The sequence below is a fragment of the Triticum urartu genome, chromosome 1 (genome assembly GCF_003073215.2).
Source record: "Triticum urartu cultivar G1812 chromosome 1, Tu2.1, whole genome shotgun sequence".
NCBI classification, from domain to species: Eukaryota; Viridiplantae; Streptophyta; class Magnoliopsida; order Poales; family Poaceae; genus Triticum; species Triticum urartu.
Genome location: NC_053022.1, coordinates 503695004 through 503719655, shown reverse-complemented (window position 1 = coordinate 503719655; position 24652 = coordinate 503695004). Strand labels below are relative to the sequence as shown.

Below are 24652 nucleotides of genomic sequence, written 5' to 3'. Positions count from 1 at the left end.
ACAGGTCGAAAGTCAGGTCAGGATAGAATTGTGCCATGGATAACATGGGCCGCTAAGAGGCCAAAAGTCAGGTCGGACCATAAATGGCACAACTCTGATGTGGGGGTGTTAACAGGCCGAAAGACACACCGGGCTAGAATTGGACCATGAAGAACATGGGCCGCTAAGAGGGAAAAAGTCAGGTCAGGCCATAAATGGCCCAATTCCTCTATGGGATGTTAACAGGCTGAAAGACACACCGGGCAGGAAATGAGCCCAACTGTAGAATGGGTCGCTAAAAGGCCAAAAGACGTACGGCCTGAAACTTGGCCCATCTCTAGAACGGGATGCTAACAGGCCGAAAGAACCTCAGGCCGCATTTGAGCCCCAAGATATGGCGGGCTATTAATGCGCTCGAGCTGACGATGGGTTGCAATGGTGTCAAATAGTTGACGGACCGAATTGGCATAACTCATATGTGTTGTGGCCCTAAATGGGCCAGATGCAAGTAGGGCCTAAATGGGCTGGCCTTTTTAACGTAGATGGGCCACTGTTGGGCTGTGCCACATGTCACCATTTCATAGGCGCGTCTCGTCCATTGAACGAATGATATCTGTTGCAACGCCGAGCTAACACGTGGTACCATTGGCGAATGGGAATTTTACACATGGAAAATCACCATTGGTCCATGTTGTTAATGGGTTATCGTATCAAACCCGCACCCAATAGCTTAACGGCTACCCGTTGCAGTGGATGCCACATGTCGGTTACCCTTGAAGAAAACACTTCCATGACGTGCCATTTATCGTCATGGAAGTGGACACTTTCGTGATGATAATTTGAGTATTGTCATGGAACACTTCTACGACAGCACATGCATGACTATCTTAATTCTATCATAAAATAGTCACGGATGTACATGCATGACAGAAAACGTGACCTCCTCTCACAAACACGTATCATCACGGACGTATTTTTTTTTGTAGTGGAGGCATCAACTAAAACAGGACGGCCGCAAACCTTATTAGGAGAAGTTGTCGACGAAGAAGACCCACGAGCCCGACTTCAGGAAGCCGACATGCTCCCAAAATTTCTAGACCACTTCTTCTTTCGTTTTCCTCCTTGTCTGCACCTTAGACTAAGTACATCCATCATCATGGTCCTCGCCCGAGAAAGCCTCGCTTGCTATCCGCAACACAACAGCGTCATTGACCCGCTGCGCATCGACATCGTCATCAGCAAGCAGAGCGAAGCGCGATCCAGACCCGGGCGAGAAAACCGAGGCGAGTTTGTCTAGGTTGATCATGAGGCGGAAGCTCTCCAGTAACCGATGGTGACCAACACGGCTGGCAAAATCCCCAACCACCATCTCCATGCCCAGGGAATCCACTCTCCATCCCGTAGAAGGCGCCCTTCCTTGATCTTGACTACCTCATCCCTCAAGAAGAAGAAATTATGGGGCCGACCGAGGTAGAGGTAACCAGGATGCCAGTTGGTCTTGGAAATATGCCCTAGAGGCAATAATAAATTAGTTATTATTATATTATATTTCATTGTTCATGATAATCGTTTATTATCCATGCTAGAATTGTATTGATAGGAAACTCAGATACATGTGTGGATACATAGGCAACACCATGTCCCTAGTAAGCCTCTAGTTGACTAGCTCGTTGATCAATAAGATGGTTACGGTTTCCTGACCATGGACATTGGATGTCGTTGATAACGGGATCACATCATTAGGAGAATGATGTGATGGACAAGACCCAATCCTTAGCCTAGCACAAGATCGTGTAGTTCGTTTGCTAAAGCTTTTCTAATGTCAAGTATCATTTCCTTAGACCATGAGATTGTGCAACTCCCGGATACCGTAGGAGTGCTTTGGGTGTGCCAAACGTCTCAACGTAATTGGGTGGCTATAAAGGTACACTACAGGTATCTCCGAAAGTGTCTGTTGGGTTGGAACGAATCGAGACTGGGATTTGTCACTCCGTGTAAACGGAGAGGTATCTCTGGGCCCACTCGGTAGGACATCATCATAATGTGCACAATGTGACCAAGGAGTTGATCATGGGATGATGTGTTACGGAACGAGTAAAGAGACTTGCCGGTAACGAGATTGAACAAGGTATCGGATATCGACGATCGAATCTCGGGCAAGTACAATACCGCTGGACAAAGGGAATTGTATACGGGATTGATTGAATCCTCGACATCGTGGTTCATCCAATGAGATCATCGTGGAACATGTGGGAGCCAACATGGGTATCCAGATCCCGCTGTTGGTTATTGGCCGGAGAGTTGTCTCGGTCATGTCTGCATGGTTCCCGAACCCGTAGGGTCTACACAGTTAAGGTTCGGTGACGCTAGAGTTGTTATGGGAAATAGTATGTGGTTACCAAAGGTTGTTTGGAGTCCCAGATGAGATCCCGGACATGACGAGGAGCTCCGGAATGGTCCAGAGGTGAAGATCGGTATATTGGACGAAGGGTATTGGAGTCTGGAATTGTTCCGGGGGTACCAGGTGATGACCAGCGTGTCCGAAAGGGGTTTCGGAGGCCCCGGCAAGCGTTGGGGGGCCTTATGGGCCAAGGGGAGAGGGCACATCAGCCCACTAAGGGGCTGAGCGCCCCTCCCACCCCATCTCACATAACCAGGAGAGGTGGGGGCGCCACCCCTAGGGCAGCCGCCCCTCCCGGCTTGCAGGGAAGTTTCCTAGGGGGTGGGGGCGCCCAAACCCATCTAGGGTTTCCCCTGTGGCCGCTGCCCCTCCCCTAGGGAACCCTAGGGCGCCTCCCCCTCCTCCCTTCCCCCTATATATAGTGAGGGAGAGAAAGAGGGCAGCCGCACCCTTCCCCTGACGCAGCCCACTTCCTCCTCCAACACCTCATCCTCCTCCGTAGTGCTTGGCGAAGCCCTGCCGGAGAACCACGAGCTCCATCACCACCACATCGTCGTGCTATCGGAGTTTTCCCTCAACTTCTCCTCTCACCTTGCTGGATCAAGAAGGAGGAGACTTCTCCCAACCGTATGTGTGTTGAACGCGGAGGTGCCGTCCGTTCGGCGCTAGGATCATCGGTGATTTGGATCACGACAAGTACGACTCCATCAACCCCGTTCACTTGAACGCTTCCGCTTTGCGATCTACAAGGGTATGTAGATGCACTCTCCTTCCCCTTGTTGCTAGATTACTCCATAGATTGATCTTGGTGATGCGTAGAAAATTTTAAATTTCTGCTACGATCCCCATTAGTGGCATCATGAGCTAGGTCTATGCGTAGTTTCTATGCACGAGTAGAACACAAAGCAGTTGTGGGCGTCGATTTTGTCAATTTACTTGCCGTTACTAGTCTTATCTTGATTCGGCGGCATCGTGGGATGAAGCGGCCCGGACCGACCTTACACGTACTCTTACGTGCGACTGGTTCCACCGACTGACATGCACTAATTGCATAAGGTGGCTAGCGGGTGTCTGTCTCTCCCACTTTAGTCGGATCGGATTCGATGAAAAGGGTCCTTATGAAGGGTAAATAGAAATTGGCATATCATGTTGTGGTTTTCGCGTAGGTAAGAAACGCTCTTGCTAGAAACCTATAGCAGCCACGAAAAAACTTGCAACAACAATTAGAGGATGTCTAACTTGTTTTTACAGCATATGCCTTGTGATGTGATATGGCCAAAAGGATGTGATGAATGATATATGTGATGTATGAGATTGATCATGTTCTTGTAATAGGAATCACGACTTGCATGTCGATGAGTATGACAACCGGCAGGAGCCATAGGAGTTGTCTTAATTTATTTATGACCTGCGTGTCAACATAAACGTCATGTAATTACTTTACTTTATTGCTAAAGCGTTAGCCATAGTAGTAGAAGTAATAGATGACGAGACAACTTCAAGAAGACACGATGATGGAGATCATGATGATGGAGATCATGGTGTCATGCCGGTGACAACGATGATCATGGAGCCCCGAAGATGGAGATCAAAAGGAGCAAAATGATATTGGCCATATCATGTCACTATTTGATTGCATGTGATGTTTATCATGGTCTACATCTTATTTGCTTAGAACGACAGTAGCTTAAATAAGATGATCCCTCACTAAAATTTCAAGAAAGGTGTTCCCCCTAACTGTGCACCGTTGCGAAGGTTCGTTGTTTCGAAGCACCACGTGACGATCGGGTGTGATAGATTCTAACGTTCGAATACAACGGGTGTTGACGAGCCTAGCATGTACAGACATGGCCTCGGGACACATGCGAAACACTTAGGTTGACTTGACGAGCCTAGCATGTACAGACATGGCCTCGGAACACGGAAGACCAAAAGGTCGAACATGAGTCGTATAGAAGATACGATCAACATGAGATGTTCACTGTTGATGACTAGTCCGCCTCACGTGATGATCGGACACGGCCTAGTTGATTCGGATCATGTTTCACTTAGATGACTAGAGGGATGTCTATCTGAGTGGGAGTTCATTAAATAATTTGATTAGATGAACTCAATTATCATGAACATAGTCTAAATTGTCTTTGCAAATATGTTGTAGATAAATAGCTCACGTTGTAGCTCCCTGTTTCAATATGTTCCTAGAGAAAGATTAAGTTGAAATATATTGTAAGCAATGATGCGGACTAGGTCCGTAGTCCGAGGAGTGTCCTCACTGCTACACAGAAGGCTTGCGTCTTTGATGCACCACTCAATGTGCAAACCCCTACAACGTCGTCTGTGGATGTTGTGAACACCTGACAGACACATCCTCATGACTACTTGATAGTTTAGTGCACCATACTTTACGGCTTAGAATCGGGATTCCAATGACGTTTTGAACGCCATAGAACATATGAGATGTTCCAAGAGCTGAAATTGGGATTTCAGGCTCATGCCCGTGTTAAGAGGTATGAGACCTCTGACAAGTTCTTTTGCCAACAAGATGGAGGAGAATAGCTCAGCTAGTGAGCATGTGCTCAGAATGTTTGGGTGCTACAATCACTTAAATCAAGTGGGAGTTAAACTTCTGGATAAGATAGTGATTGATAGAGTTCTCTAGCCACTATCACTAAGCTACTGGATCTTCGTGATGAACTATGACATGCAAGGGATGGTGCTTAAGACCGCAAAAGGTAGAAATCAAGAAGGAGCATCAAGTGTTGATGGTTTAACAAGACCACTGGTTTCAAGAAGGGCAAGGGCTAGAAGGGAAACTTCATGGATGGCAAACCAGTTGCCGCTCCAGTGAAGGAACCCAAGGTTGAACCCAAACCCGAGACTAAGTGCTTCTATTGTAAAGGGAACGGTCACCGGTAGCGGAATTACCCCAAATGCATGGTAGATAAGAAGGCTGGCAACTTCAACAAAATTTATACGTGTTATTAATGTGTACCTCACTAGTACTCCTGGTAGCACCTGGGTATTGGATACCGGTTCAGTTACTATTATTGGTGACTTGAAGCAAAAGCTACGGACTAAACGGAGACTGGCTGAGGGCGAGGTGACGATGTGTGTTGGAAGTGTTTCCAAAGTTGATGAGATCACCATCGCACGCTCCATCTGCCTTCGGGATTAGTATTGAACCTAGATAAATGTTATCAGGTGTCTACGTTGAGCATGAATATGATTAGATCATGTTCATTGCAATACGGTCATTCATTTAAGTTAGAGAATAATGGTTATTCTATTTACATGAATGATACCTTTCATGGTCATGCACCCTATGTGAATGGTTCATTGAATCTCGGTCGTGGTGATACACATGTTCACGCCAAAAGATGTAGAGTTAATAATGATAGTACCACTTTCTTGTGGCACTGCCGCTTAGGTCATATTGGCGTAAGATGCATGAAGAAACTCCATATCGATGGATGTTTGGAGTCACTTGATTTTGAATCGCTTGACACATGCGAGCCATGCCTCATGGGCAGGATGACTAAGACCCCGTTTTTAGGTACAATGAAACGGGCAAGTGACTTGTTGGAAATCATACATGCAGATGTGTGTGATCCAATGAGAATTGAAGCGTGCGGTGGATATCGCTATTTTCTCATCTTCACTGACGATTTGAGTAGATATAGGTACATTTACTTAATGAAGCACAAGTCTGAAATGTTTGAAAAGTTCAAGCGATTTCAGAGTGAAGTTAAGAATCATCATAACAAGAAGATCAAATTCCTACGATCTGATCAATGAGAATTTCTGAGTTATGAGTTTGGCAAACACTTAAGACATTGTGGAATTGTTTCACAGTTGAAGCCACCTGGAACACCACAGGGTAATGGTGTGTCCGGACGTCATAAACAAACCTTATGAGATATGGTGCGATCTATGATGTCTCTTATCGATCTACCGTTTTCATTTTGAGGTTATGCGTTAGAGACAGCTGCATTCACTTTAGATAGGACACCATCTAAGTCCGTTGATACGACGTCATAAGAATATGGTTTGGCAAGAAACCAAAGTTGTCGTTTCTTAATGTTTGGGGCTGCGATGCTTAAGGCTTCAGCCGGAGAAGCTCAAACCCAAAAGCGGACAAACACATCTTCATAGGATACCCAAAGGTGACAGTTGGGTACACCTTCTATCTCAGATCCGAGGGCAAATTGTTTGTCGCTAAGAACGGGTCCTTTCTCGAGAAGGAGTTTCTCTCGAAAGAATTGAGTGGGAGGAAGATAGAACTTGATGAGGTTGTCGAACCTTTACTTCAACCAGAGAGTGACGCAACACAGAAAGATGTTTTCTGTGGCGCCTACATCTGTTGAATAGGAAGTTAATGATAGTGATCATGAAGCTTCGGATCAAGTTGCTATCGAACCTCGTAGGTCGACAAGGATATGTACTACTCCTAAGTGGTACGGTAATCCTGTCTTACATATCATGTTGTTAGACAACAATGAACCTACGAGCTATGGAGAAGCGATGGTGGACCCGTATTCCGACAAATGGTTAGAAGCCATGAAATCCGAGATAGGATCCATATATCAGAACAAAGTATGGACTTTGGTGGACTTGCCCGATGATCGGCAAGCCATTGAGATAAATGGGTCTTTAAGAAGAAGACGGACGTGGGCGGTAATGTTACCGTCTATGAAGCTCGACTTGTGGGAAAGAGTCTTTTCACAAGTTCAAGGAGTTGACTACGATGAGAATTTCTCACCCGTAGCGATGCTTAAGTCCGTCGGAATCATGTTAGCATTAGCTGTATTTTTCGATTATGAAATCTTACAGATGGATGTCAAAACAAGTTTTCTTACCAGTTTTCGTAAGAAAAGTTGTATGTGATACAATAAAAGGTTTTGACGATCCTAAGGATGCTAAAAGGTATGCTGGATCCAGCAATCCTTCTATGGACTAGAGCAAGCATCTCGGAATCGGAATATATGTTTTGATGGAGTGATCAAAGCTTTTAGGTTTATACAATGTTTGCTAGAAACTTGTATTTACAAGAAAGTGAGTGGGAGCACTACAACATTTCTGATAAGTATATGTGGATGACATATTGCTGATTCGAAATAATGTAGAATTTCTGGAAAGCATAAACGGTTGTTTGAAGAGTGTTTTTCAAAGGAAGACCTAGATAAAGCTGCTTACAAATTGGGCATCAAGATCTATAAAGATAGATCAAGACGCCTGATGATACTTTCAAAGAACGCACACCTTGACATGTTTTTGAAAGAGTTCAAAATAGATCAGTTAAAGAAGGGGTTCTTACCTGAGTTGTAAGTTGTGAAGTTGAGTAAGACTCAAAGCTTGACCACGGCAGAAGAAAGAGGAAGGACGAAGGTCGTCCCCTACGCTCTTGTCATAGGCTCTATACGGTATGCCATGCTGAGTACCGCACCTGATGTGTGCCTTGCCACATGTCTGGCAAGAGGGTACAAAGGTGATCTAGGACTGGATCACCAGATAGCAGTCAAAATTATCCTTAGAGGAATAAGGAAATGTCTCTCGGTTATGGAGGTGATAAAGAGTTCGACGTAAAGAGTTATGTCGATGCAAGCTTAACACCTGTCCGGATAGCTCTGAGTAGAGATACCGGATACGTATAATGGAGCAACAATTTGGAATAGCTCCAAGTGGAACATGGTAGCAGCATCTACGATATAAAGTTTTTCTGAAATACATAGGGATCTGAATATGGCAAGACCCGTTGACTACAACCTCTCTCACAAGCACAACATGATCAAACCCAGAACTCTTTGAGTGTTTATCACATAGCGATGTGAACTAGATTATTGAGTCTAGTAAACTCTTTGGATGTTGGTCACATGGCGATGTGATCTGTGAGTGTTAATCACATGGCGATGTGAACTAGATTATTGACTCTAGTGCAAGTGGGAGACTGTTGGAAATATGCCCTAGAGGCAATAATAAATTAGTTATTATTATATTATATTTCATTGTTCATGATAATCGTTTATTATCCATGCTAGAATTGTATTGATAGGAAACTCAGATACATGTGTGGATACATAGACAACACCATGTCCCTAGTAAGCCTCTAGTTGACTAGCTCATTGATCAATAAGATGGTTACGGTTTCCTGACCATGGACATTGGATGTCATTGATAACGAGATCACACCATTAGGAGAATGATGTGATGGACAAGACCCAATCCGAAGCCTAGCACAAGATCGTGTAGTTCGTTTGCTAAAGCTTTTCTAATGTCAAGTATCATTTCCTTAGACCATGAGATTGTGCAACTCCCGGATACCGTAGGAGTGCTTTGGGTGTGCCAAACGTCTCAACGTAATTGGGTGGCTATAAAGGTACACTACAGGTATCTCCGGAAGTGTTTGTTGGGTTGGCACGAATCGAGACTGGGATTTGTCACTCCGTGTAAACGGAGAGGTATCTCTGGGCCCACTCGGTAGGACATCATCATAATGTGCACAATGTGACCAAGGAGTTGATCATGGGATGATGTGTTATGGAACGAGTAAAGAGACTTGCCGGTAACGAGATTGAACAAGGTATCGGATACCGACGATCGAATCTCGGGCAAGTACAATACCACTGGACAAAGGGAATTGTATACGGGATTGATTGAATCCTCGACATCGTGGTTCATCCGATGAGATCATTGTGGAACATGTGGGAGCCAACATGGGTATCCAGATCCCGCTGTTGGTTATTGGCCGGAGAGTTGTCTCGGTCATGTCTGCATGGTTCCCGAACTCGTAGGGTCTACACACTTAAGGTTCGGTGACGCTAGAGTTGTTATGGGAAATAGTATGTGGTTACCGAAGGTTGTTCGGAGTCCCGGATGAGATCCTGGACATGACGAGGAGCTCCGGAATGGTCCAGAGATGAAGATCGGTATATTGGACGAAGGGCATTGGAGTCCGGAATTGTTCCGGGGGTACCAGGTGATGACCAGCATGTCCGAAAGGGGTTTCGGAGGCCCCGGCAAGCGTCGGGGGGCCTTATGGGTCAAGGGGAGAGGGCACATCAGCCCACTAAGGGGCTGAGCGCCCCTCCCACCCCATCTCACGTAACCAGGAGAGGTGGGGGCGCCACCCCTAGGGCAGCCGCCCCTCCCGGCTTGGGGGGCAAGTTTCCTAGGGGGTGGGGGCGCCCAAACCCATCTAGGGTTTCCCCTGTGGCCGCCGCCCCTCCCCTAGGGAACCCTAGGGCGCCTCCCCCTCCTCCCTTCCCCCTATATATAGTGAGGGAGAGAGAGGGTAGCTGCACCCTTCCCCTGGCGCAGCCCTCTTCCTTCTCCAACACCTCATCCTCCTCTGTAGTGCTTGGCGAAGCCCTGCCGAAGAACCACGAGCTCCATCACCACCACGCCGTCGTGTTGTCGGAGTTTTCCCTCAACTTCTCCTCTCACCTTGCTGGATCAAGAAGGAGGAGACGTCTCCCAACCGTACGTGTGTTGAACGCGGAGGTGTCGTCCGTTCGGCACTAGGATCATCGGTGATTTGGATCACGACGAGTACGACTCCATCAACCCTGTTCACTTGAACGCTTCCGCTTAGCGATCTAGAAGGGTATGTAGATGCACTCTCCTTCCCCTCGTTGCTAGATTACTCCATAGATTGATCTTGGTGATGCGTAGAAAATTTTAACTTTCTGCTATGCTCCCCATCAGTTGGATCTTCCGTCAAGGAAAGTGGAGGAGGAAGTCGCTGTTCAGCGGAGTGGTAGGGGATGTTCAAGAGAATTAGGCCTGGAATGTTGGCACCCTGACAAGAGCCCCTTTTACCTAGTACTTGGTGCACAAGTTTTACCCCAAAACATTCACCTAGCCATCCGTTAGGGCAAGGGGAGAAGTGCAAGGCATCCAAAACTTCATCAAGCTCATTCCCTCTATAAAGTGAGATCATCCATTTCCTTTCCCCTCCCCTTTGTTTCTTACTGATGGCGGTAGAATGGAGTGTGAAAACTTCATCAAGCACTTAGTAGCACGAGGCTATGACCAAGTGTTACATGGCATGGTCGGTACTTGCAATTTTAACGTTCTAGTCACCCGCCATTGTTGCGGCATAGGACATCGAACATGTTTGTCTCGACCTTCAATTCAGTTGTTGAGCTACCCACTCGAATTGGCCACCACCATGTCTCCAGGCCAAGCTCGAGCATGTCGAGCGCCCATAGCCTCATCTCTCGTTCTTTCTCCACCTAGATCACCTCTGGTGCATCGCGAAGCTCGCTCCACCTCCAATTTTCCACGGCAGAGCCCATTAGGAGGGGGCGGCCGCGTTTCCAACGCTAACATACTCCCTCCGTTCAGAATTATAAAATGTTCTAGATTTTTTTTATAAAAATTAGATTATTTAGCGTGTTTGCTCACTCATGTCAGTCCGTATGCAGTCCATATTTATTTTTGAAGAAAATCAGCAACCACAAATAAAGCACGTGCACCACCACCTCAGCTTCCTTACCTACCCTACCACCACCAGCACCAGGATTGGTTGAGTTCGTCTCCGCGCCGCCGCCGCCGCCGTCAATCTCCTCGGTGAGCCCCCGTCCCCGTTCCCTTCCATCCTCCATTTTGTTTGTGCTAGATCTGAGGATATTGCACTGGGTTTGACTTTGACGTCACCGGAGACTCTGTTTGCGTGCTGTATCATGTCGCTGTCGTTAGAGTAAACTGATTTGTACAGGTCCGAATCCTATTATTGCTCTGCCGCGCGCCGGCACACTTCGCCGGTCGACATCAGCGGCATGGCCAGCTTTTGGCCCTCTTCAAGCTCCGGGCTCTGCCGTCGTGTCGACGCGCTTGTCCTGTCCGTCCCTAGCCGCCGCTCCTGCTGTAGAGCTCGATGCCTCCGGCTTCATTTCGCTCTCACCGAGCGCAAGAGCCCCACGGGCATTCCGTCGAACATGACGTATGCAGTGGCGCGCGAGTCAAAATCAATGGCAAATACTCCTAGTATAGAACGCCGGATGTTGGTAGCTGCCACTGCAACAACAGATTGGTAATGGAGATGCTCCAGTGGAGAGGACCCAAGCCAATCCCCACGCCGTAGCGGCCGCCCACTAAGCCGCCGGGTCATAACAGTTCTGGGCGCCATACGACTTCTGGTGAATCACTACTCATGGAAGATCGGGGCCCAGACCTGCATTTTCAAACAAGTGAGACCAACTTGAAATAGAAATGAGTTTACTCGCGAATTTTAATTTGAAATAGAATTGCAGTTTAATACTAATGTCTGTGTTTGCAAAGGGTGTTTGATGGTAGGAAATAGGTTGAGCTACTTAATTTATTCAATTATTAGCTCCACAAATGTCTCTTGTTCCCCCCGTTAAGCAGTTAACAGCCTTGGTCTCACACGCTTGTGGTTGTGGCAATAATTCAGTCATTCTGCATCATCGTACATGCGAGTACTATGTAACAAGCACTAATTATTTGATTTTGTAGGTATATCAAGCCACTCCAGATGGCAACCTATGAGCCCAAGAACATCCTCATAACCGGTGCCGCGGGTTTCATCGCGTCCCACGTGGCAAACCGTCTGGTCAGGAATTACCCGCGCTACAACATCGTCATTCTCGACAGGGTCGACTATTGCTCCAGCCTTAGAAACCTCGACCCTTCTCGTGGATCCCCGAATTTCAAGTTTGTCAGGGGCGACATCGCCAGTGCCGACTTGGTGAACCACCTCCTGGTCACCGAGTCGATCGATACCGTCATGCACTTTGCTGCCCAGACTCACGTCGACAACTCCTTCAGCTGTTCCTTTGAGTTCACCAAAAACAATGTGTACGGTACCCACATCCTCCTCGAGGCATGCAAGCAGGTTAAGATCAGAAGGTTCATTCATGTCAGCACCGATGAAGTCTACGGAGAAACTGATGTCAATGCTGTTGTTGGTAACCATGAGGAATCTCGGCTGCTTCCGACGAACCCGTATTCGGCTACGAAAGCCGGGGCAGAGATGCTGGTGATGGCCTACGCAAGGTCCTATAATCTTCCGGTGATCACCACACGAGGTAACAATGTGTATGGGCCAAACCAGTTCCCCGAGAAGCTCATCCCCAAATTTGCTCTCCTGGCAATGAGAGGCCTGCCACTCCCGGTTTATGGGAATGGCTCGAATGCCAGGAGCTACTTGTACTGTGAGGATGTCGCAGAAGCCTTTGATGTTGTTCTTCACAGAGGAGAGGTTGGGCATGTGTATAACATCGCCGCGGCTAAGGAGAGGGGAGTGGTGGATGTGGCCAGGGACATATGTGAGATTCTTGGGGTGGACCCTGAGAAGGCCATCAAGTTCGTGGAGGACAGGCCGTTCAATGACCAAAGGTACTTTGTGGACGGTGAGAAGATGAGGAGGCTGGGGTGGTCGGAGCGCACAACGTGGGAGGAGGGACTGAGGAAGACGGTGGAGTGGTACGCCAGCAATGCTGATTACTGGGGAGATGTTGGCGTTGTCTTGCGAGGGCAGCATCGTAACTGGACATATGCTGCCTCATCACCGCAAGCTGATGAAGCAGATGAGGATCCTACGTTGAAAAGCGCAAGATCGAAGTGCAGGGCAATGTTATAAACTTTACACCCATGCATCCATAGGCACAGGAGGCAACAACACGATTCAAGCCTCAAATACGAGTGAGTTTCCTAAGCTACTACTGCCATTGTGTCTTGCACACAACTGTTACGAGTGCACAGATTTTGCCTAAAGGTTCAGTCTATTTTAATGGAGGCATGCCTTTCTTTTCCTGATGAATTAATGGAGGCAGTCTAGTGGTGATTTGCTTACATCTTAAATCTTCATAATTCTTTTACATGGATGAATTACAAATGCCTTTTTCCATCTCCAAGATCTAGTGCATCACCTTGAGTTGTAGAGAAAATCTCCTTTGTATCAGTGAATTACGCTAGTTGGACTCGAGGATATAGCCAAGATTAATTATCTCCAAGATCAGTTGTCAGCCATAAGTGCTGGCCTGCTGGGAGCTTCTTAATCTTGTTGCAGTAAGTAGTCTTTTTAAGGCCGGTAATACTTTCAGGTATAGCATGAACTAGTCGCTTTGCTGCGCCGCTCTTCACTGGGACGTCTATCTTCCAGAAAATCTGTTCACTTGTTCTCAAATAACAACTTAACGATCTGAAGAGAACTGTGAGATTGATGTGAATCTGTTTTCTTGTTTTTTAGTTGAAATCTTATTTCTTGTTGGCATGAAAGAAATCATGGACTCTTTTCTAGTGACAACCATGAGATTAATCGACTCCTATGACTGGATCGTGAGTTATCTCTATATATGCATCCATCGAAGTTCTGTCTTCAAGTTTGCTGAAATTTATCTGCCTCTTCGAGCTTCCTCCCACATGAGTGGTAGGTTCTTCAGTCCCATCTTTGAGATGGTAGACTTGTTGACTCCAATTCAAATTATTCAATCCGACATTGCTTTGCAAAAGTTTGAAAAAATTATTGATTTTCCTCCACAACAATCTGCATTGGCTAGCGACAATAAAAACAATCATTGACAGTAGCAGTATGCCAGTATCTCTCAATATCTCACTTCAGGATGAGCAAACAAAGCAATGGCAACACCACACAACGCAGAGCAACACACAATAAAGCAAACAAATTTCACTCAATGTCTCTCCATCTCTCCTCTATGAATAAACCTGGTCCAAAAGTGCCCCAATATTACCCAGACGGTAGCACACAGCAGCAACACACATCAATCAATGACATATTCTCATCGAAAACCCAAGTCGATGCCTAAGCTCATCTGCACCCGGCCAGAAAAAATACTCAAAACAAATACTAAAAAATCCGAAAAAAACCTTTTTTATGTGTGATAGACAATTTTATGTGTGAGGTTCGCTCCAAATTTCAACTTATTTTGACATTTGAGCAGCTCTCAGCAAAAAAAAAAAAGGGTCAGAACAGTGTGTGAACAGTAAAATTTTTTACAGACCCTAATTTTGTCTTTTTGCTGAGAGTTGCTCAGATGTCCAAATGAGTTGAAACTTGGAGCGCACCTCACGCATAAACTTATCTACCACACACAAAAAATTGGAATTTTTTTTGAATTCTTTTAGTATTTTTTTGATTTTTTTCATCGGGTTGGGGGGGGGGGGGTGCAGATAAGCTCGGGAGCAGAAACGCCGCACTCTTCTCATCTGCTTTTCTTCGCCGCTCAATCTTCAGCAGAAACGCAACACATGTCAGCAACAACAATAGGTCCATAACCTCCTAGTGCCCCTCCAAGCCCTTGTCTTCAATTATTCAGCGGCAGCACAAGTCCAGGGTTCCCTCGTATCGCTCCCTCCAGCGCGATCAGGGGCCCAACCCCAGCGCCCCGGCCGTCGCCCCCTCCCCCTCTCCTCCACCTCGTCGTCCCCAGGGACGTGCGCCGGCTAAGCCTGGGCGCCGCCGGTAATGGGGACGACGGGGATCTAGGTTGCAGCCCCGTGCTCTGGAGGGACCGGCGGCGCGAGATCGCCCTTCGGTCTTCGTCTTTCCCGGCGGTTCGGCGCTGCTCCAGTGGCTTCATGGGGAGGGCGGATCAGGAGGGGATGTAGCCATGGTTGACTGGTCGACAGTGCCTCCAGTCTGATCTGATCTGGCCGGTGCCGCTGGCGGTGGTGGCCATCTCCTCCGTCAGGGTGGTCGGCCCGAGGCTGGATGGTCAGATCTCGAGATCCGCCATCTAGTTCCGGTTGCGAGTCGGGAAGACATAGTTTCCGGTGAAAACCGAGGTGATGGCGGTGTTCTGTGTCGTTACCTTGATGAAGGCATCGTCGTGTTACTACTATCGACCCACTCGTGCTGCTCCGGGGGAAACCCTAGGATCTGTCTTCCAGATCGGATGATGGCGGTACTGCGGTGTCGTTTTCTCTCTTGGGAGCATCGTTTGTGGAGCAGAGCTGGAAGACAGAGGCAGGAGGTAGAGCAGCTTCGTCTTGCACGGAGCTTTCGATGGAGATGTCAAGTCATGCGTGGCTGTCAGGTGCTATGTTGTGTCATGCCTGGTCGGCAGGTGCTACGCACGACACCGCGTCTGGACGGACGAGCGCGGGGCGGTGGCGCCGTGGTGGCGTCGACGGATGAACGGACTGGCAAGGATGATGCAGATCTTTCTCCCAAGATGGGTCAGCAGTTCGATGATGATGACGGCGTCTAAAACGTGATCATGTGGTGTACGCTTTAGGTCTTGCTACACCGGCTGTGGGTTCCAATATGTTATTTGGGGCCAGTTCTTTTCGGCGATTATTCTAGAATCGCGCCAGTTCTTTTCGGCGATTATTCTAGAATCGCCCAAAAGAACTGACCCTTGGATGGATCGGCGACAACACCGACTTTAGATATGGGGAGTGAGAGCACTCCACATTATCAAGTTTTGTAGGTGTGAGTAGTGGCTTCGGATGGCTTGATGTATGTTCTTGTTAGACCTATGTTGAATAATAATTAAAGATGATTGTATGCATCGATTGCTGTAGAGGTCGGGGGTCTTAACCTCCTTTTCCCAAAAAAAAAGCACAAGTCCAGCATCAGCACAAGGTCCGACTGCCTCCACGCACAAAGTCCAGCATCAGCACGACACCATCCCTCCTCGGTCCTCGCGCTCGTTCATGCCGCCGACCGCCTTGACTGTGCCAACGCCCCTCCCAGCTCCCGGTTTCTCCGCCCAGCCAGCGCCTGGTCCCTGCACCCTCTTCACGACCAGCGCCGGCTCCCTTCGTCGCCACACACATCCACTGCCTGACAACGTCGCCTCCCTATAAGGTCAGCCCTTCTCTCTCAATTTAGAAAAAAGTGGGCGAGCTCAGGGCACCCCGAGAGGGGAGGTGGAGAGAGATGAGCCTCCCGCCGAAACCCCTTTGTGCTACCAAACGGGAGGAAGAAGAGAATGTCGCAACCGCCCACTGCCTTCAACGAAGAAGCAACAACGCACCTCCTCCCCGCGCCCAACCAGACGAGACCTGTTATGTGACACTCTCTGCGTCAAGTTGCTGAGGATTCGCACAGGCATGTCTTCGACTGGGCCGGCCCATGAAGATAGCGACGCGAACTGTAGCTCAAAAACAAAAAATGTGCACCGGGGGATTCAAACATGGGATCGATAGCTATAAACGACAAGTTCCTACCAGCTGAACTGGGAGCTGCACCTGACCGTGTTGGAGCATCAAACTTAAAGAACCAAATACGCTGCGCAGATCCGAATTGGTTTAGGAATTTCGAAAGCAATTTTTTTCTTCAAAAAATGGAATGTTCCGTGAGACACAAAATATTTCAAAAATTGTGAAAATTATTATGGAAAACTATAACATTTTTTAAAACAAGGAATTTTTGAAAATCATGAACAATTTTTTGAAATGGGAACATTTTCCCAAATTCCAAAACAAAATTGGGAAACGCGAACATATTTGAAAATTCCTGAATAAAATTTGAAAACATGATTTTAAAGAAACTTGTGAACATTTTCTGAAACTCCTGAAAAAAATGAAAACATGAACAATTTTTAAAAACAAGAACATTTTTTGAACATTGTAAAAAATTTGAAAAGAAAACATTCAAACATTCTTTGTAAAACAAGAACATTTTTTTAAATTCAATTTCGGTTTTTTCGACAAATGCGAACAATTTTTCAAAACAGGAACATTTTTTAATTTATGAACAATTATTTAAAACACGAACATTTTTCAAATTTGAGCTTTTTTTAAAACAGGAACATTTTTTAATTTATGAAAAAAATAAAACACGAACATTTGTTTTTCAAATTTTGAACACTTTAGAACAGGAACATTTTTTTGAAAATTTTGAACAATTTTCGAAACATGATATTTTAATAAATAAACTTGAAAAATAAAAGAAAAATAAAAGTGAAAATAATTAGAAAACAAAAAACAAAAAACAAAATTAAGAAAGAAGAAGAAGAAATAGAAAAAACAAAAAAAAAACCAAAAACCAAAAACCAAAAAACCCAAGAAGAAACAGGAAAACCGGTCAAAAAGATAAAAAAGGTTCCCAAAACCGGTTGCGTAGATTTTGTATAATGGGCCGGCCCATTGCTAGCGATGCGGTGCTTCGCCTGTGCGTTGCGTTGACATTTTGACGCAACAAGCAGCACATAGGGTTTTCCCAACCCGACAGTGAAACTGGGCAGGAACATTGTTCGCCCCTCTTACAGACGGGCCGCCCCCAAAAGCCCATATGGCTGCCACGAGCACATGCAGGCGGGACCCAACACATTACACAAGCGAAATGAGCACTCAAAAAAGTACACAAGCGAAACACTCAATTACATGCGGGCCCTAGGCGCCGCTATCAACCAAAATGCACCAGAGAGCTGCATTTTAAGGGAGCTTGAAGGTTTAGTAGAGTTCATCATTGAAAGTCTATACTCCATAGGGGCATCCCCTATCTCGCATTATACCTTTTAAAAAAAGACTACTCCAGATACTATAGACTGGATAAGTTTGTGATGCGTTGGTCAATGAAACCATTAGTCTAACTGGTGCTGAGATTTTAGGAGATAACCTAAGCATCTGATAGATTTTAATACTGGAGCTCGGCAAGATTGTTGATCTCTGGAAGCCCTTCTAGTCAATGACAATATGATAAATTCAGACATTAGAATTTCATAAGGCATTAACCCTACTTCAGCGTGACAAATCTGTTGGGAACGTAGCATGCAATTTCAAAAAATTTCCTACGAACATGCTAGATCTATCTAGGAGATGCAGAGAAACGAGAGGGGGAGAGTGTGTCCACGTACCCTCGTAGACCAAAAGCGGAAGCAATAGGTTAACGCGGTTGATGTAGTTGGACGTCTTCACGATCCAACCGATCAAGTACCGAACGTATGGCTCCTCCGAGTTTAGCACACGTTCGGCTTGATGACATCCCTCGAACTCTTGATCTAGCAAAGTGTCGAGGGAGAGTTTCGTCAGCATGATGGCGTGGTGACAGTGATGGTGATGTAATCCGCGCAGGGCTTTGCCTTAAGCACTACGATAATATGATCGGAGGAGTAAACTGTGGAGGGGGGCACCGCACACGGCTAAGAAACAACTGTTTTTCTTTGGGGTGCCCCCTGCCCCTGTATATAAAGGAGGAGAGGGAGGAGGCCAGCCACAGGGGGAGCGCCATGGGGGGGAACCGAATAGGACTCCTAGTCCTAGTCGGCCCTCCTTTCCTTTCCTTCGAAGGGGGACAAGGGAAGGAGAGGGAGAGGAAGAGGGAGAAGGAAAGGGGGCCGCGCCCCTTCCCCCTTGTCCAATTCGGACTCCCATGGGGGCACCACTCCTTGTGGGCTCCCCTCTCTCTCCCCTATGGCCCATGTAGGCCCATTACTTCCCCAGGGGGTTCCGGTAACCTCCCGGTACTCCGAAAAATACCCGAAACATTGCGGAACCATTCCGGTGTCCGAATACCATCGTCCAATATATCAATCCTTACCTCTCGACCATTTTGAGACTCCTCGTCATGTCCGTGATCTCATCCGGGACTCCGACCAATCTTCGGTCACCAAAACACATAAATCATAATACAAATCATCATCGAACGTTAAGCGTGCGGACCCTACGGGTTCGAGAACTATGTAGACATGACCGAGACACATCTCCGCTCAATAACCAACAGCAGAACCTGGATGCTCATATTGGTTCCTACATATTCTATGCAGATCTTTATCAGTCAAACTGCAATGACAACATACGTTATTCCCTTTGTCATTGGTATGTTACTTACCCGAGATTCGATCGTCGGTATCTTTGTACCTAGTTCAATCTCGTTACCGGCAAGTCTCTTTACTCGTTCCATAATACATCATCCCACAACTAACTCATTAGTCACATTGCTTGCAAGGCTTATCATGATGTGTATTACTGAGAGGGCCCAAAGATACCTCTCCGATACTCGGAGTGACAAATCCTAATCTCGATCTATGCCAACCCAACAAACACCTTCGTAGACACCTGTAGAGCATCTTTATAATCACATCCAGTTATGTTGTGACGTTTGATAGCACACAAGGTGTTCCTCTGGTATTCGGGAGTTGCATAATCTCATAGTCAAAGGAATATGTACAAGTCATGAAGAAAGCAATAGCAACAAAACTTAACAATCATTATGCTAAGCTAACAAATGGGTCTTGTCCATCACATCATTCTCCTTATGATGTGATCTCGTTCATTAAATGACAACACATGTCTATGGTCAGGAAACTTAACAATCTTTGATTAACGAGCTAGTCAAGTAGAAGCATACTAGGGACACTTTGTTTTTTCTATGTATTCACACATGTATCAAGTTTCCGGTTAATATAATTCTAGCATGAATAATAAACATTTATCATGATATAAGGAAATATAAATAACTACTTTATTATTGCCTCTAGGGCATATTTCCTTCAGTCTCCCACTTGCACTAGAGTCAATAATCTAGATTACATAGTAATGATTCTAACACCCATGGAGTCTTGGTGATGATCATGTTTTGCTCGTGGAAGAGGCTTAGTCAACGGGTCTGCAACATTCAGATCCATATGTATTTTGCAAATCTCTATGTCTCCCTCCTTGACTTGATCGCGGTTGGAGTTGAAGCGTCTCTTGATGCGTTTGGTTCTCTTGTGAAATCTGGATTCCTTTCCAGTATTGTCACAAAAGATTTTCACTGGACCCGATGCACTAGGTATTGCACCTAGATCGGATATTAACTCCTTCATTTATTGCTTCCGAAGCACCTATGTACTCCGCTTCACACGCAGATCCCACCACGACGCTCTGCTTGGAACTGCACCAACTGACAACTCCACCATTCAATATAAATACGTATCCGGTTGGCGACTTAGAGTCATCCGAATTAGTGTCAAAGCTAGCATCAACGTAACCATTTACGACAAGCTCTTTGTCACCTCCATAAACGAGAAACATATCCTTAGTCCTTTTCAGGTATTTCAGGACGTTCTTGTCTGATGTCCAGTGATCCACTCCTGTATTACTTTGGTACCTCCCTGGTAAAGTTATAGCAAGGCACACATCAGGTCTGGTACACAGCATTGCATACATGATAGAACATATGGCTGAGGCATAGGGAATGACTTTCATTTTCCCTCTATCTTCTACAGTGGTCGGGCATTGAGTCTTACTCAACTTCACACCTTGCAACACATGCAAGAACCCTTTCTTTGACTGATCCATTTTGAACTTCTTCAAAACTTTATCAAGGTATGTGCTTTGTGGAAGTCCAATTAAGCGTCTTGATCTATCTCTATGGATCTTGATGCCCAATATATAAGCACCTTCACCGAGGTCTTTCATTGAAAAATTCTTATTCAAGTATCCTTTTATGCTATCCAGAAATTTTGTATTATTTCCAATCAACAATATGTCATCCATATATAATATTAGAAATGCTACAGAGCTCCCACTCACTTTCTTGTAAATATAGGCTTCTCCAAAAGTCTGTTGTAGCGACCCGACCCGAATGGATCAAGTCTCTGTGCTTAAGTGTCATCCCTGGATCGGTATGCTGACACACACAGTACTCGATGGAATTATAACAGAGGTAAATCACATGTATAAAGTAACGTAAATACTATTACCTCAATCCATACAGCGGAAGCAACAAGGTTGTGGATTCCCATCAACACCAACGGCAAAGTTGAGTGTAGAAATCGTAACCCTAACGTATCACTTACTCGTCGTAAGATAATCCTGCAACATGAGACGTTGCAGCCCGAAACGGGTCAGTACATTGAATGTACTGGCAAATTCACACCATAGAGAAAATGATGAACAATGGCTATCACTATATGCATATATGGCTGGTGGAAAAGCTCTATGGTTATAAGGTTTTTGCGTAAAGCCAATTTTTCCCTACTGCAAAGGAATAAATTTATTTAACTATCATGGTGGTTGTTGAACATTGAGAATGGTTGACAGCATTCTCAATCCCAATTAAGTAACATCATTAAACCCAACAATATTCATTTAAAGTAATGATGAGATCAACAGGATAATCCAAGAACTAGATACTCAAGATGTCCATAACCGGGGACACGGCTAATCATGATTAGTTTGTACACTCTGCAGAGGTTTGCGCACTTTTCCCCACAAGACTCGATCGCCTCCGTTGGATTTCTCGCACTACATGGTGTTTGAGAAACGGATGACCGAGACACAGTCTTTCAGAAGCGCTAGCACCTTACGATGGATAGACCGGTACACCTACTTTCCCCTACATCTGCTAGTCTACCCTGTAAGAGTTCGCACGACTTAATCAACTATGCCAGAGCCCATAATGGCTTGTGGCTGCACACGGAAGTTTCTAGCATGAAAAGATCTTATGATCCCTTTGAGCCTGGGTGGCGGTCCAAAATAAAACAGGCAAGTCCTGATAGACATCAGGTGCCTCAATCCACCCAGATGTGTGTTTAAGTTGCCACCTTAGATAAACCATTAATTAACAATACCTCACATCTGTCATGGATTTCACTCACCCAATCCACGTCTACTAGCATAGCATGGCATAATAAGCAAACGTAGAAGTAACTCCCAAAGGTTTCATAATAAGCAGGTAATAGGTACTACCTCATCTACTTCCCATCCCGCAATTTAATTAGATCCTAAACATGCAATGTGTGAGGATGGATCTAATGCAATAAAACTAGGTTATAGAAAAAGTATGATCAAAGTGTGAACTTGCCTACAATGTTGATGAAGATGATTCGCACTTAAAACTCTTGATAGATCTACCCGTCACACTCCGGTCAATCTATCGTAAGCAAACAATAGTAACCACACAATAAGTACTCATCTAATGCACAAGTAAAACTCGAACGAGAGGACGAACCAGAAAGTTCAACTTAAGAACTCCGGTTGCAAAGAAAAAACGAACCGAACAAACGACGGAAAACAAACGGCGGAAGAAAACAACTCGGTTCTAGCAAGTTGAAACTAGGTCAAATTTTACCATAGCAAAAACTTGTTCAAGTTGATTAGATGGAACGGCAGTTTCGAGACGAAACTCCTGGCGCTTGAATCACCTGATTCCGATAAACGGGCGAGAAGATAAATTAGAACGAAGATCGGATCTGAGATCGCGATCGCAAAATAAATCCGACGAAAAGAAAGAGACGAACGGTTAAACGAATGGGCGTCGTTAACCGGGAATAATCGGTGATCATGTTCGTTGAGACGAACGGTCCGAAAGAAGAACGAAAACCGATCTAGGGTTTTCGGAAAAGAAACCGAAAAAGAAAACGGAAAACCGATCTAGGGTTTCAGAAAAGAAACCGAAACGAAGAATCAGAGAGAAAAACCGGAAAAGAAAACCGGAATGGTTTCTTTTAAAAGAACCGAACCGCGGGAAGAAAAAGAGAGGCACGGGGCTACCTCCGGCGAGGCGGGGCGAACGGTGGCGACGGCGGCGTGCTAGGGCGGCGGCGGCGCTATAGGGGCGGCGGTGGCGGGTGAGGGGCGCGGGGTGGGGCGCGGCTTGGGGAGGAGAGGGGGTTTGGATTTTTGGTGTGAGGAGAGCGGGGGTCTATGGGGTATTTATATAGGAGAGGGGAGAGATTACTTGGGGTAGGGGACAAGAAATAGAGTAGGAATAGGAAAATGAAACAAAGGAAAGGGGAGGGGCTAACCCTAGCCGGACTCGGCTAGAGCAAGAGGCGGCGGCGGCTGGCGCCTGCCTTGCCTGGCGCACGGCGCGCAGGGAGGCTGGGGCGGTGGCCGGCTGGCTGGGCCTTTAGCCCGGCTGGCCTGGCGGGAGGCTCTTTTTTTTAACTGGTTTTCGCGCGCAGAAAACAAAAGAAAAAGAAACTAAACGAACTCCGAAAAACCTAAAGTAAATTTTCCCCGACTCCTAAAAATGAGTCGAACAAAAAGAACTTTACTCCGGACCTAAAATGCAATTTTCGAAAACACGCATTTTTCCCTATCCAAATAAAATGCAAATAAACTCCGGCAACAAAATTTGATCTATTTATTAAATCTTCATTTTTCCTCAATTTTGGGAAAGTCATATTATTCCCTCTCTTATATTTTTGATATTGGAAAAATAATTGAAGATGAAATAAATAAATCAAATGATCCTCTTTTCAAAATTTGAGAAAACTCTCAAATATGAAAATAACAAAATCTCCAACTCTCTCCGAAGGTCCTTGAGTTGCGTGAAATTTCTAGGATCGACCAAAATGCAAGAAAATAAGATATGCATGATGATCTAATGTATAACATTCCAAATTGGAAATTTGGGATGTTACAAACCTACCACCCTTAAAAGGAATCTCGTCCTCGAGATTCGGAGAGGCTAGCAAGAAAAGGTTAGGGTTTGGGGGTCTCCTCAAAATCCATCAATCAACACAGGGGTCTGGGGTGCTACCACCCTTAGAAGCATGGTTACAGCTCCATCGAAAACTCATATACTTCATCCATATTGTTAACAGTGTCGGTCTTCTCAAATCCTCAGAAAATTCCTTCTCTGGCTCTTCCGGTAGTGGCATAACCTTTTCCTCAATTCTTCTGTCATTTCCTCTTAGTAAGGTTATTCCGAGATTGGGTCTTCTTAGCTGATGGGTCAGGCGCCAAAACTAAACAACTATCGATATCTCATGGTGGTCAACATTTTATGGTTTCTCCTGCAGGAAATGGGTCTTGGTTGATCCTCACCGTATAACCTACGGTTGGCACAACTGCCGTGTACAAGGAAAAAAAATACTTATACCATTCTAAGGTTTAAACAAGGTTTAATATCGCCGTCTCTCTACTATAGGTAAGTCACTCAGATTTACCATCCCATATAGCAAGGCGAATAATAAGAGTAAGTCGGTATGGTGATCAATCCATCCCGCACCCAAATCATTACCATGTACACAGTTTAGCGAATCTCGCATACTAACACTTGGTCATTCCTCACAAGCATTGCAGAATTTCTCTTGTCGACGAACTAAGTTCGGATAATTCCATGGATTCTGCAAGCCAAACAAACATCTATCGTTCCTTCCCAACCCTCAGGTTTTGCGTAACTCCTATAAGATCGTCTATCAGCAAAGGTATATCCTCTTCCAGGGTCCTTCCTTCAGTAAGAATGTGCTTGCTTCTTGGCAGGTCCTGGGGCCTGTGGGTTATGGCACATCTTATCACTTGTAGTCCTTGAACTTATCATCGGGGCAACTGATCGTTATTCCAACATCCAACTTCCTAGTATTCTTAAATCCATCCAATTGTATTGTCTTCCTTCCTTCTATTGGCACC

At 45.7% G+C, this 24652-nt stretch overlaps 1 protein-coding gene across 1 annotated transcript; it reads right to left on the bottom strand.

Moving 5' to 3' along the window:
* Window positions 1-11834: 11834 nt before the first annotated feature.
* Window positions 11835-12881, bottom strand: LOC125532985. Its single transcript, XM_048696811.1, has one exon. The coding sequence runs from the start codon at window positions 12879-12881 to the stop codon at window positions 11835-11837; it is 1047 nt and encodes a 348-aa protein (XP_048552768.1).
* Between the last annotated feature and the right edge of the window lie 11771 nt (window positions 12882-24652).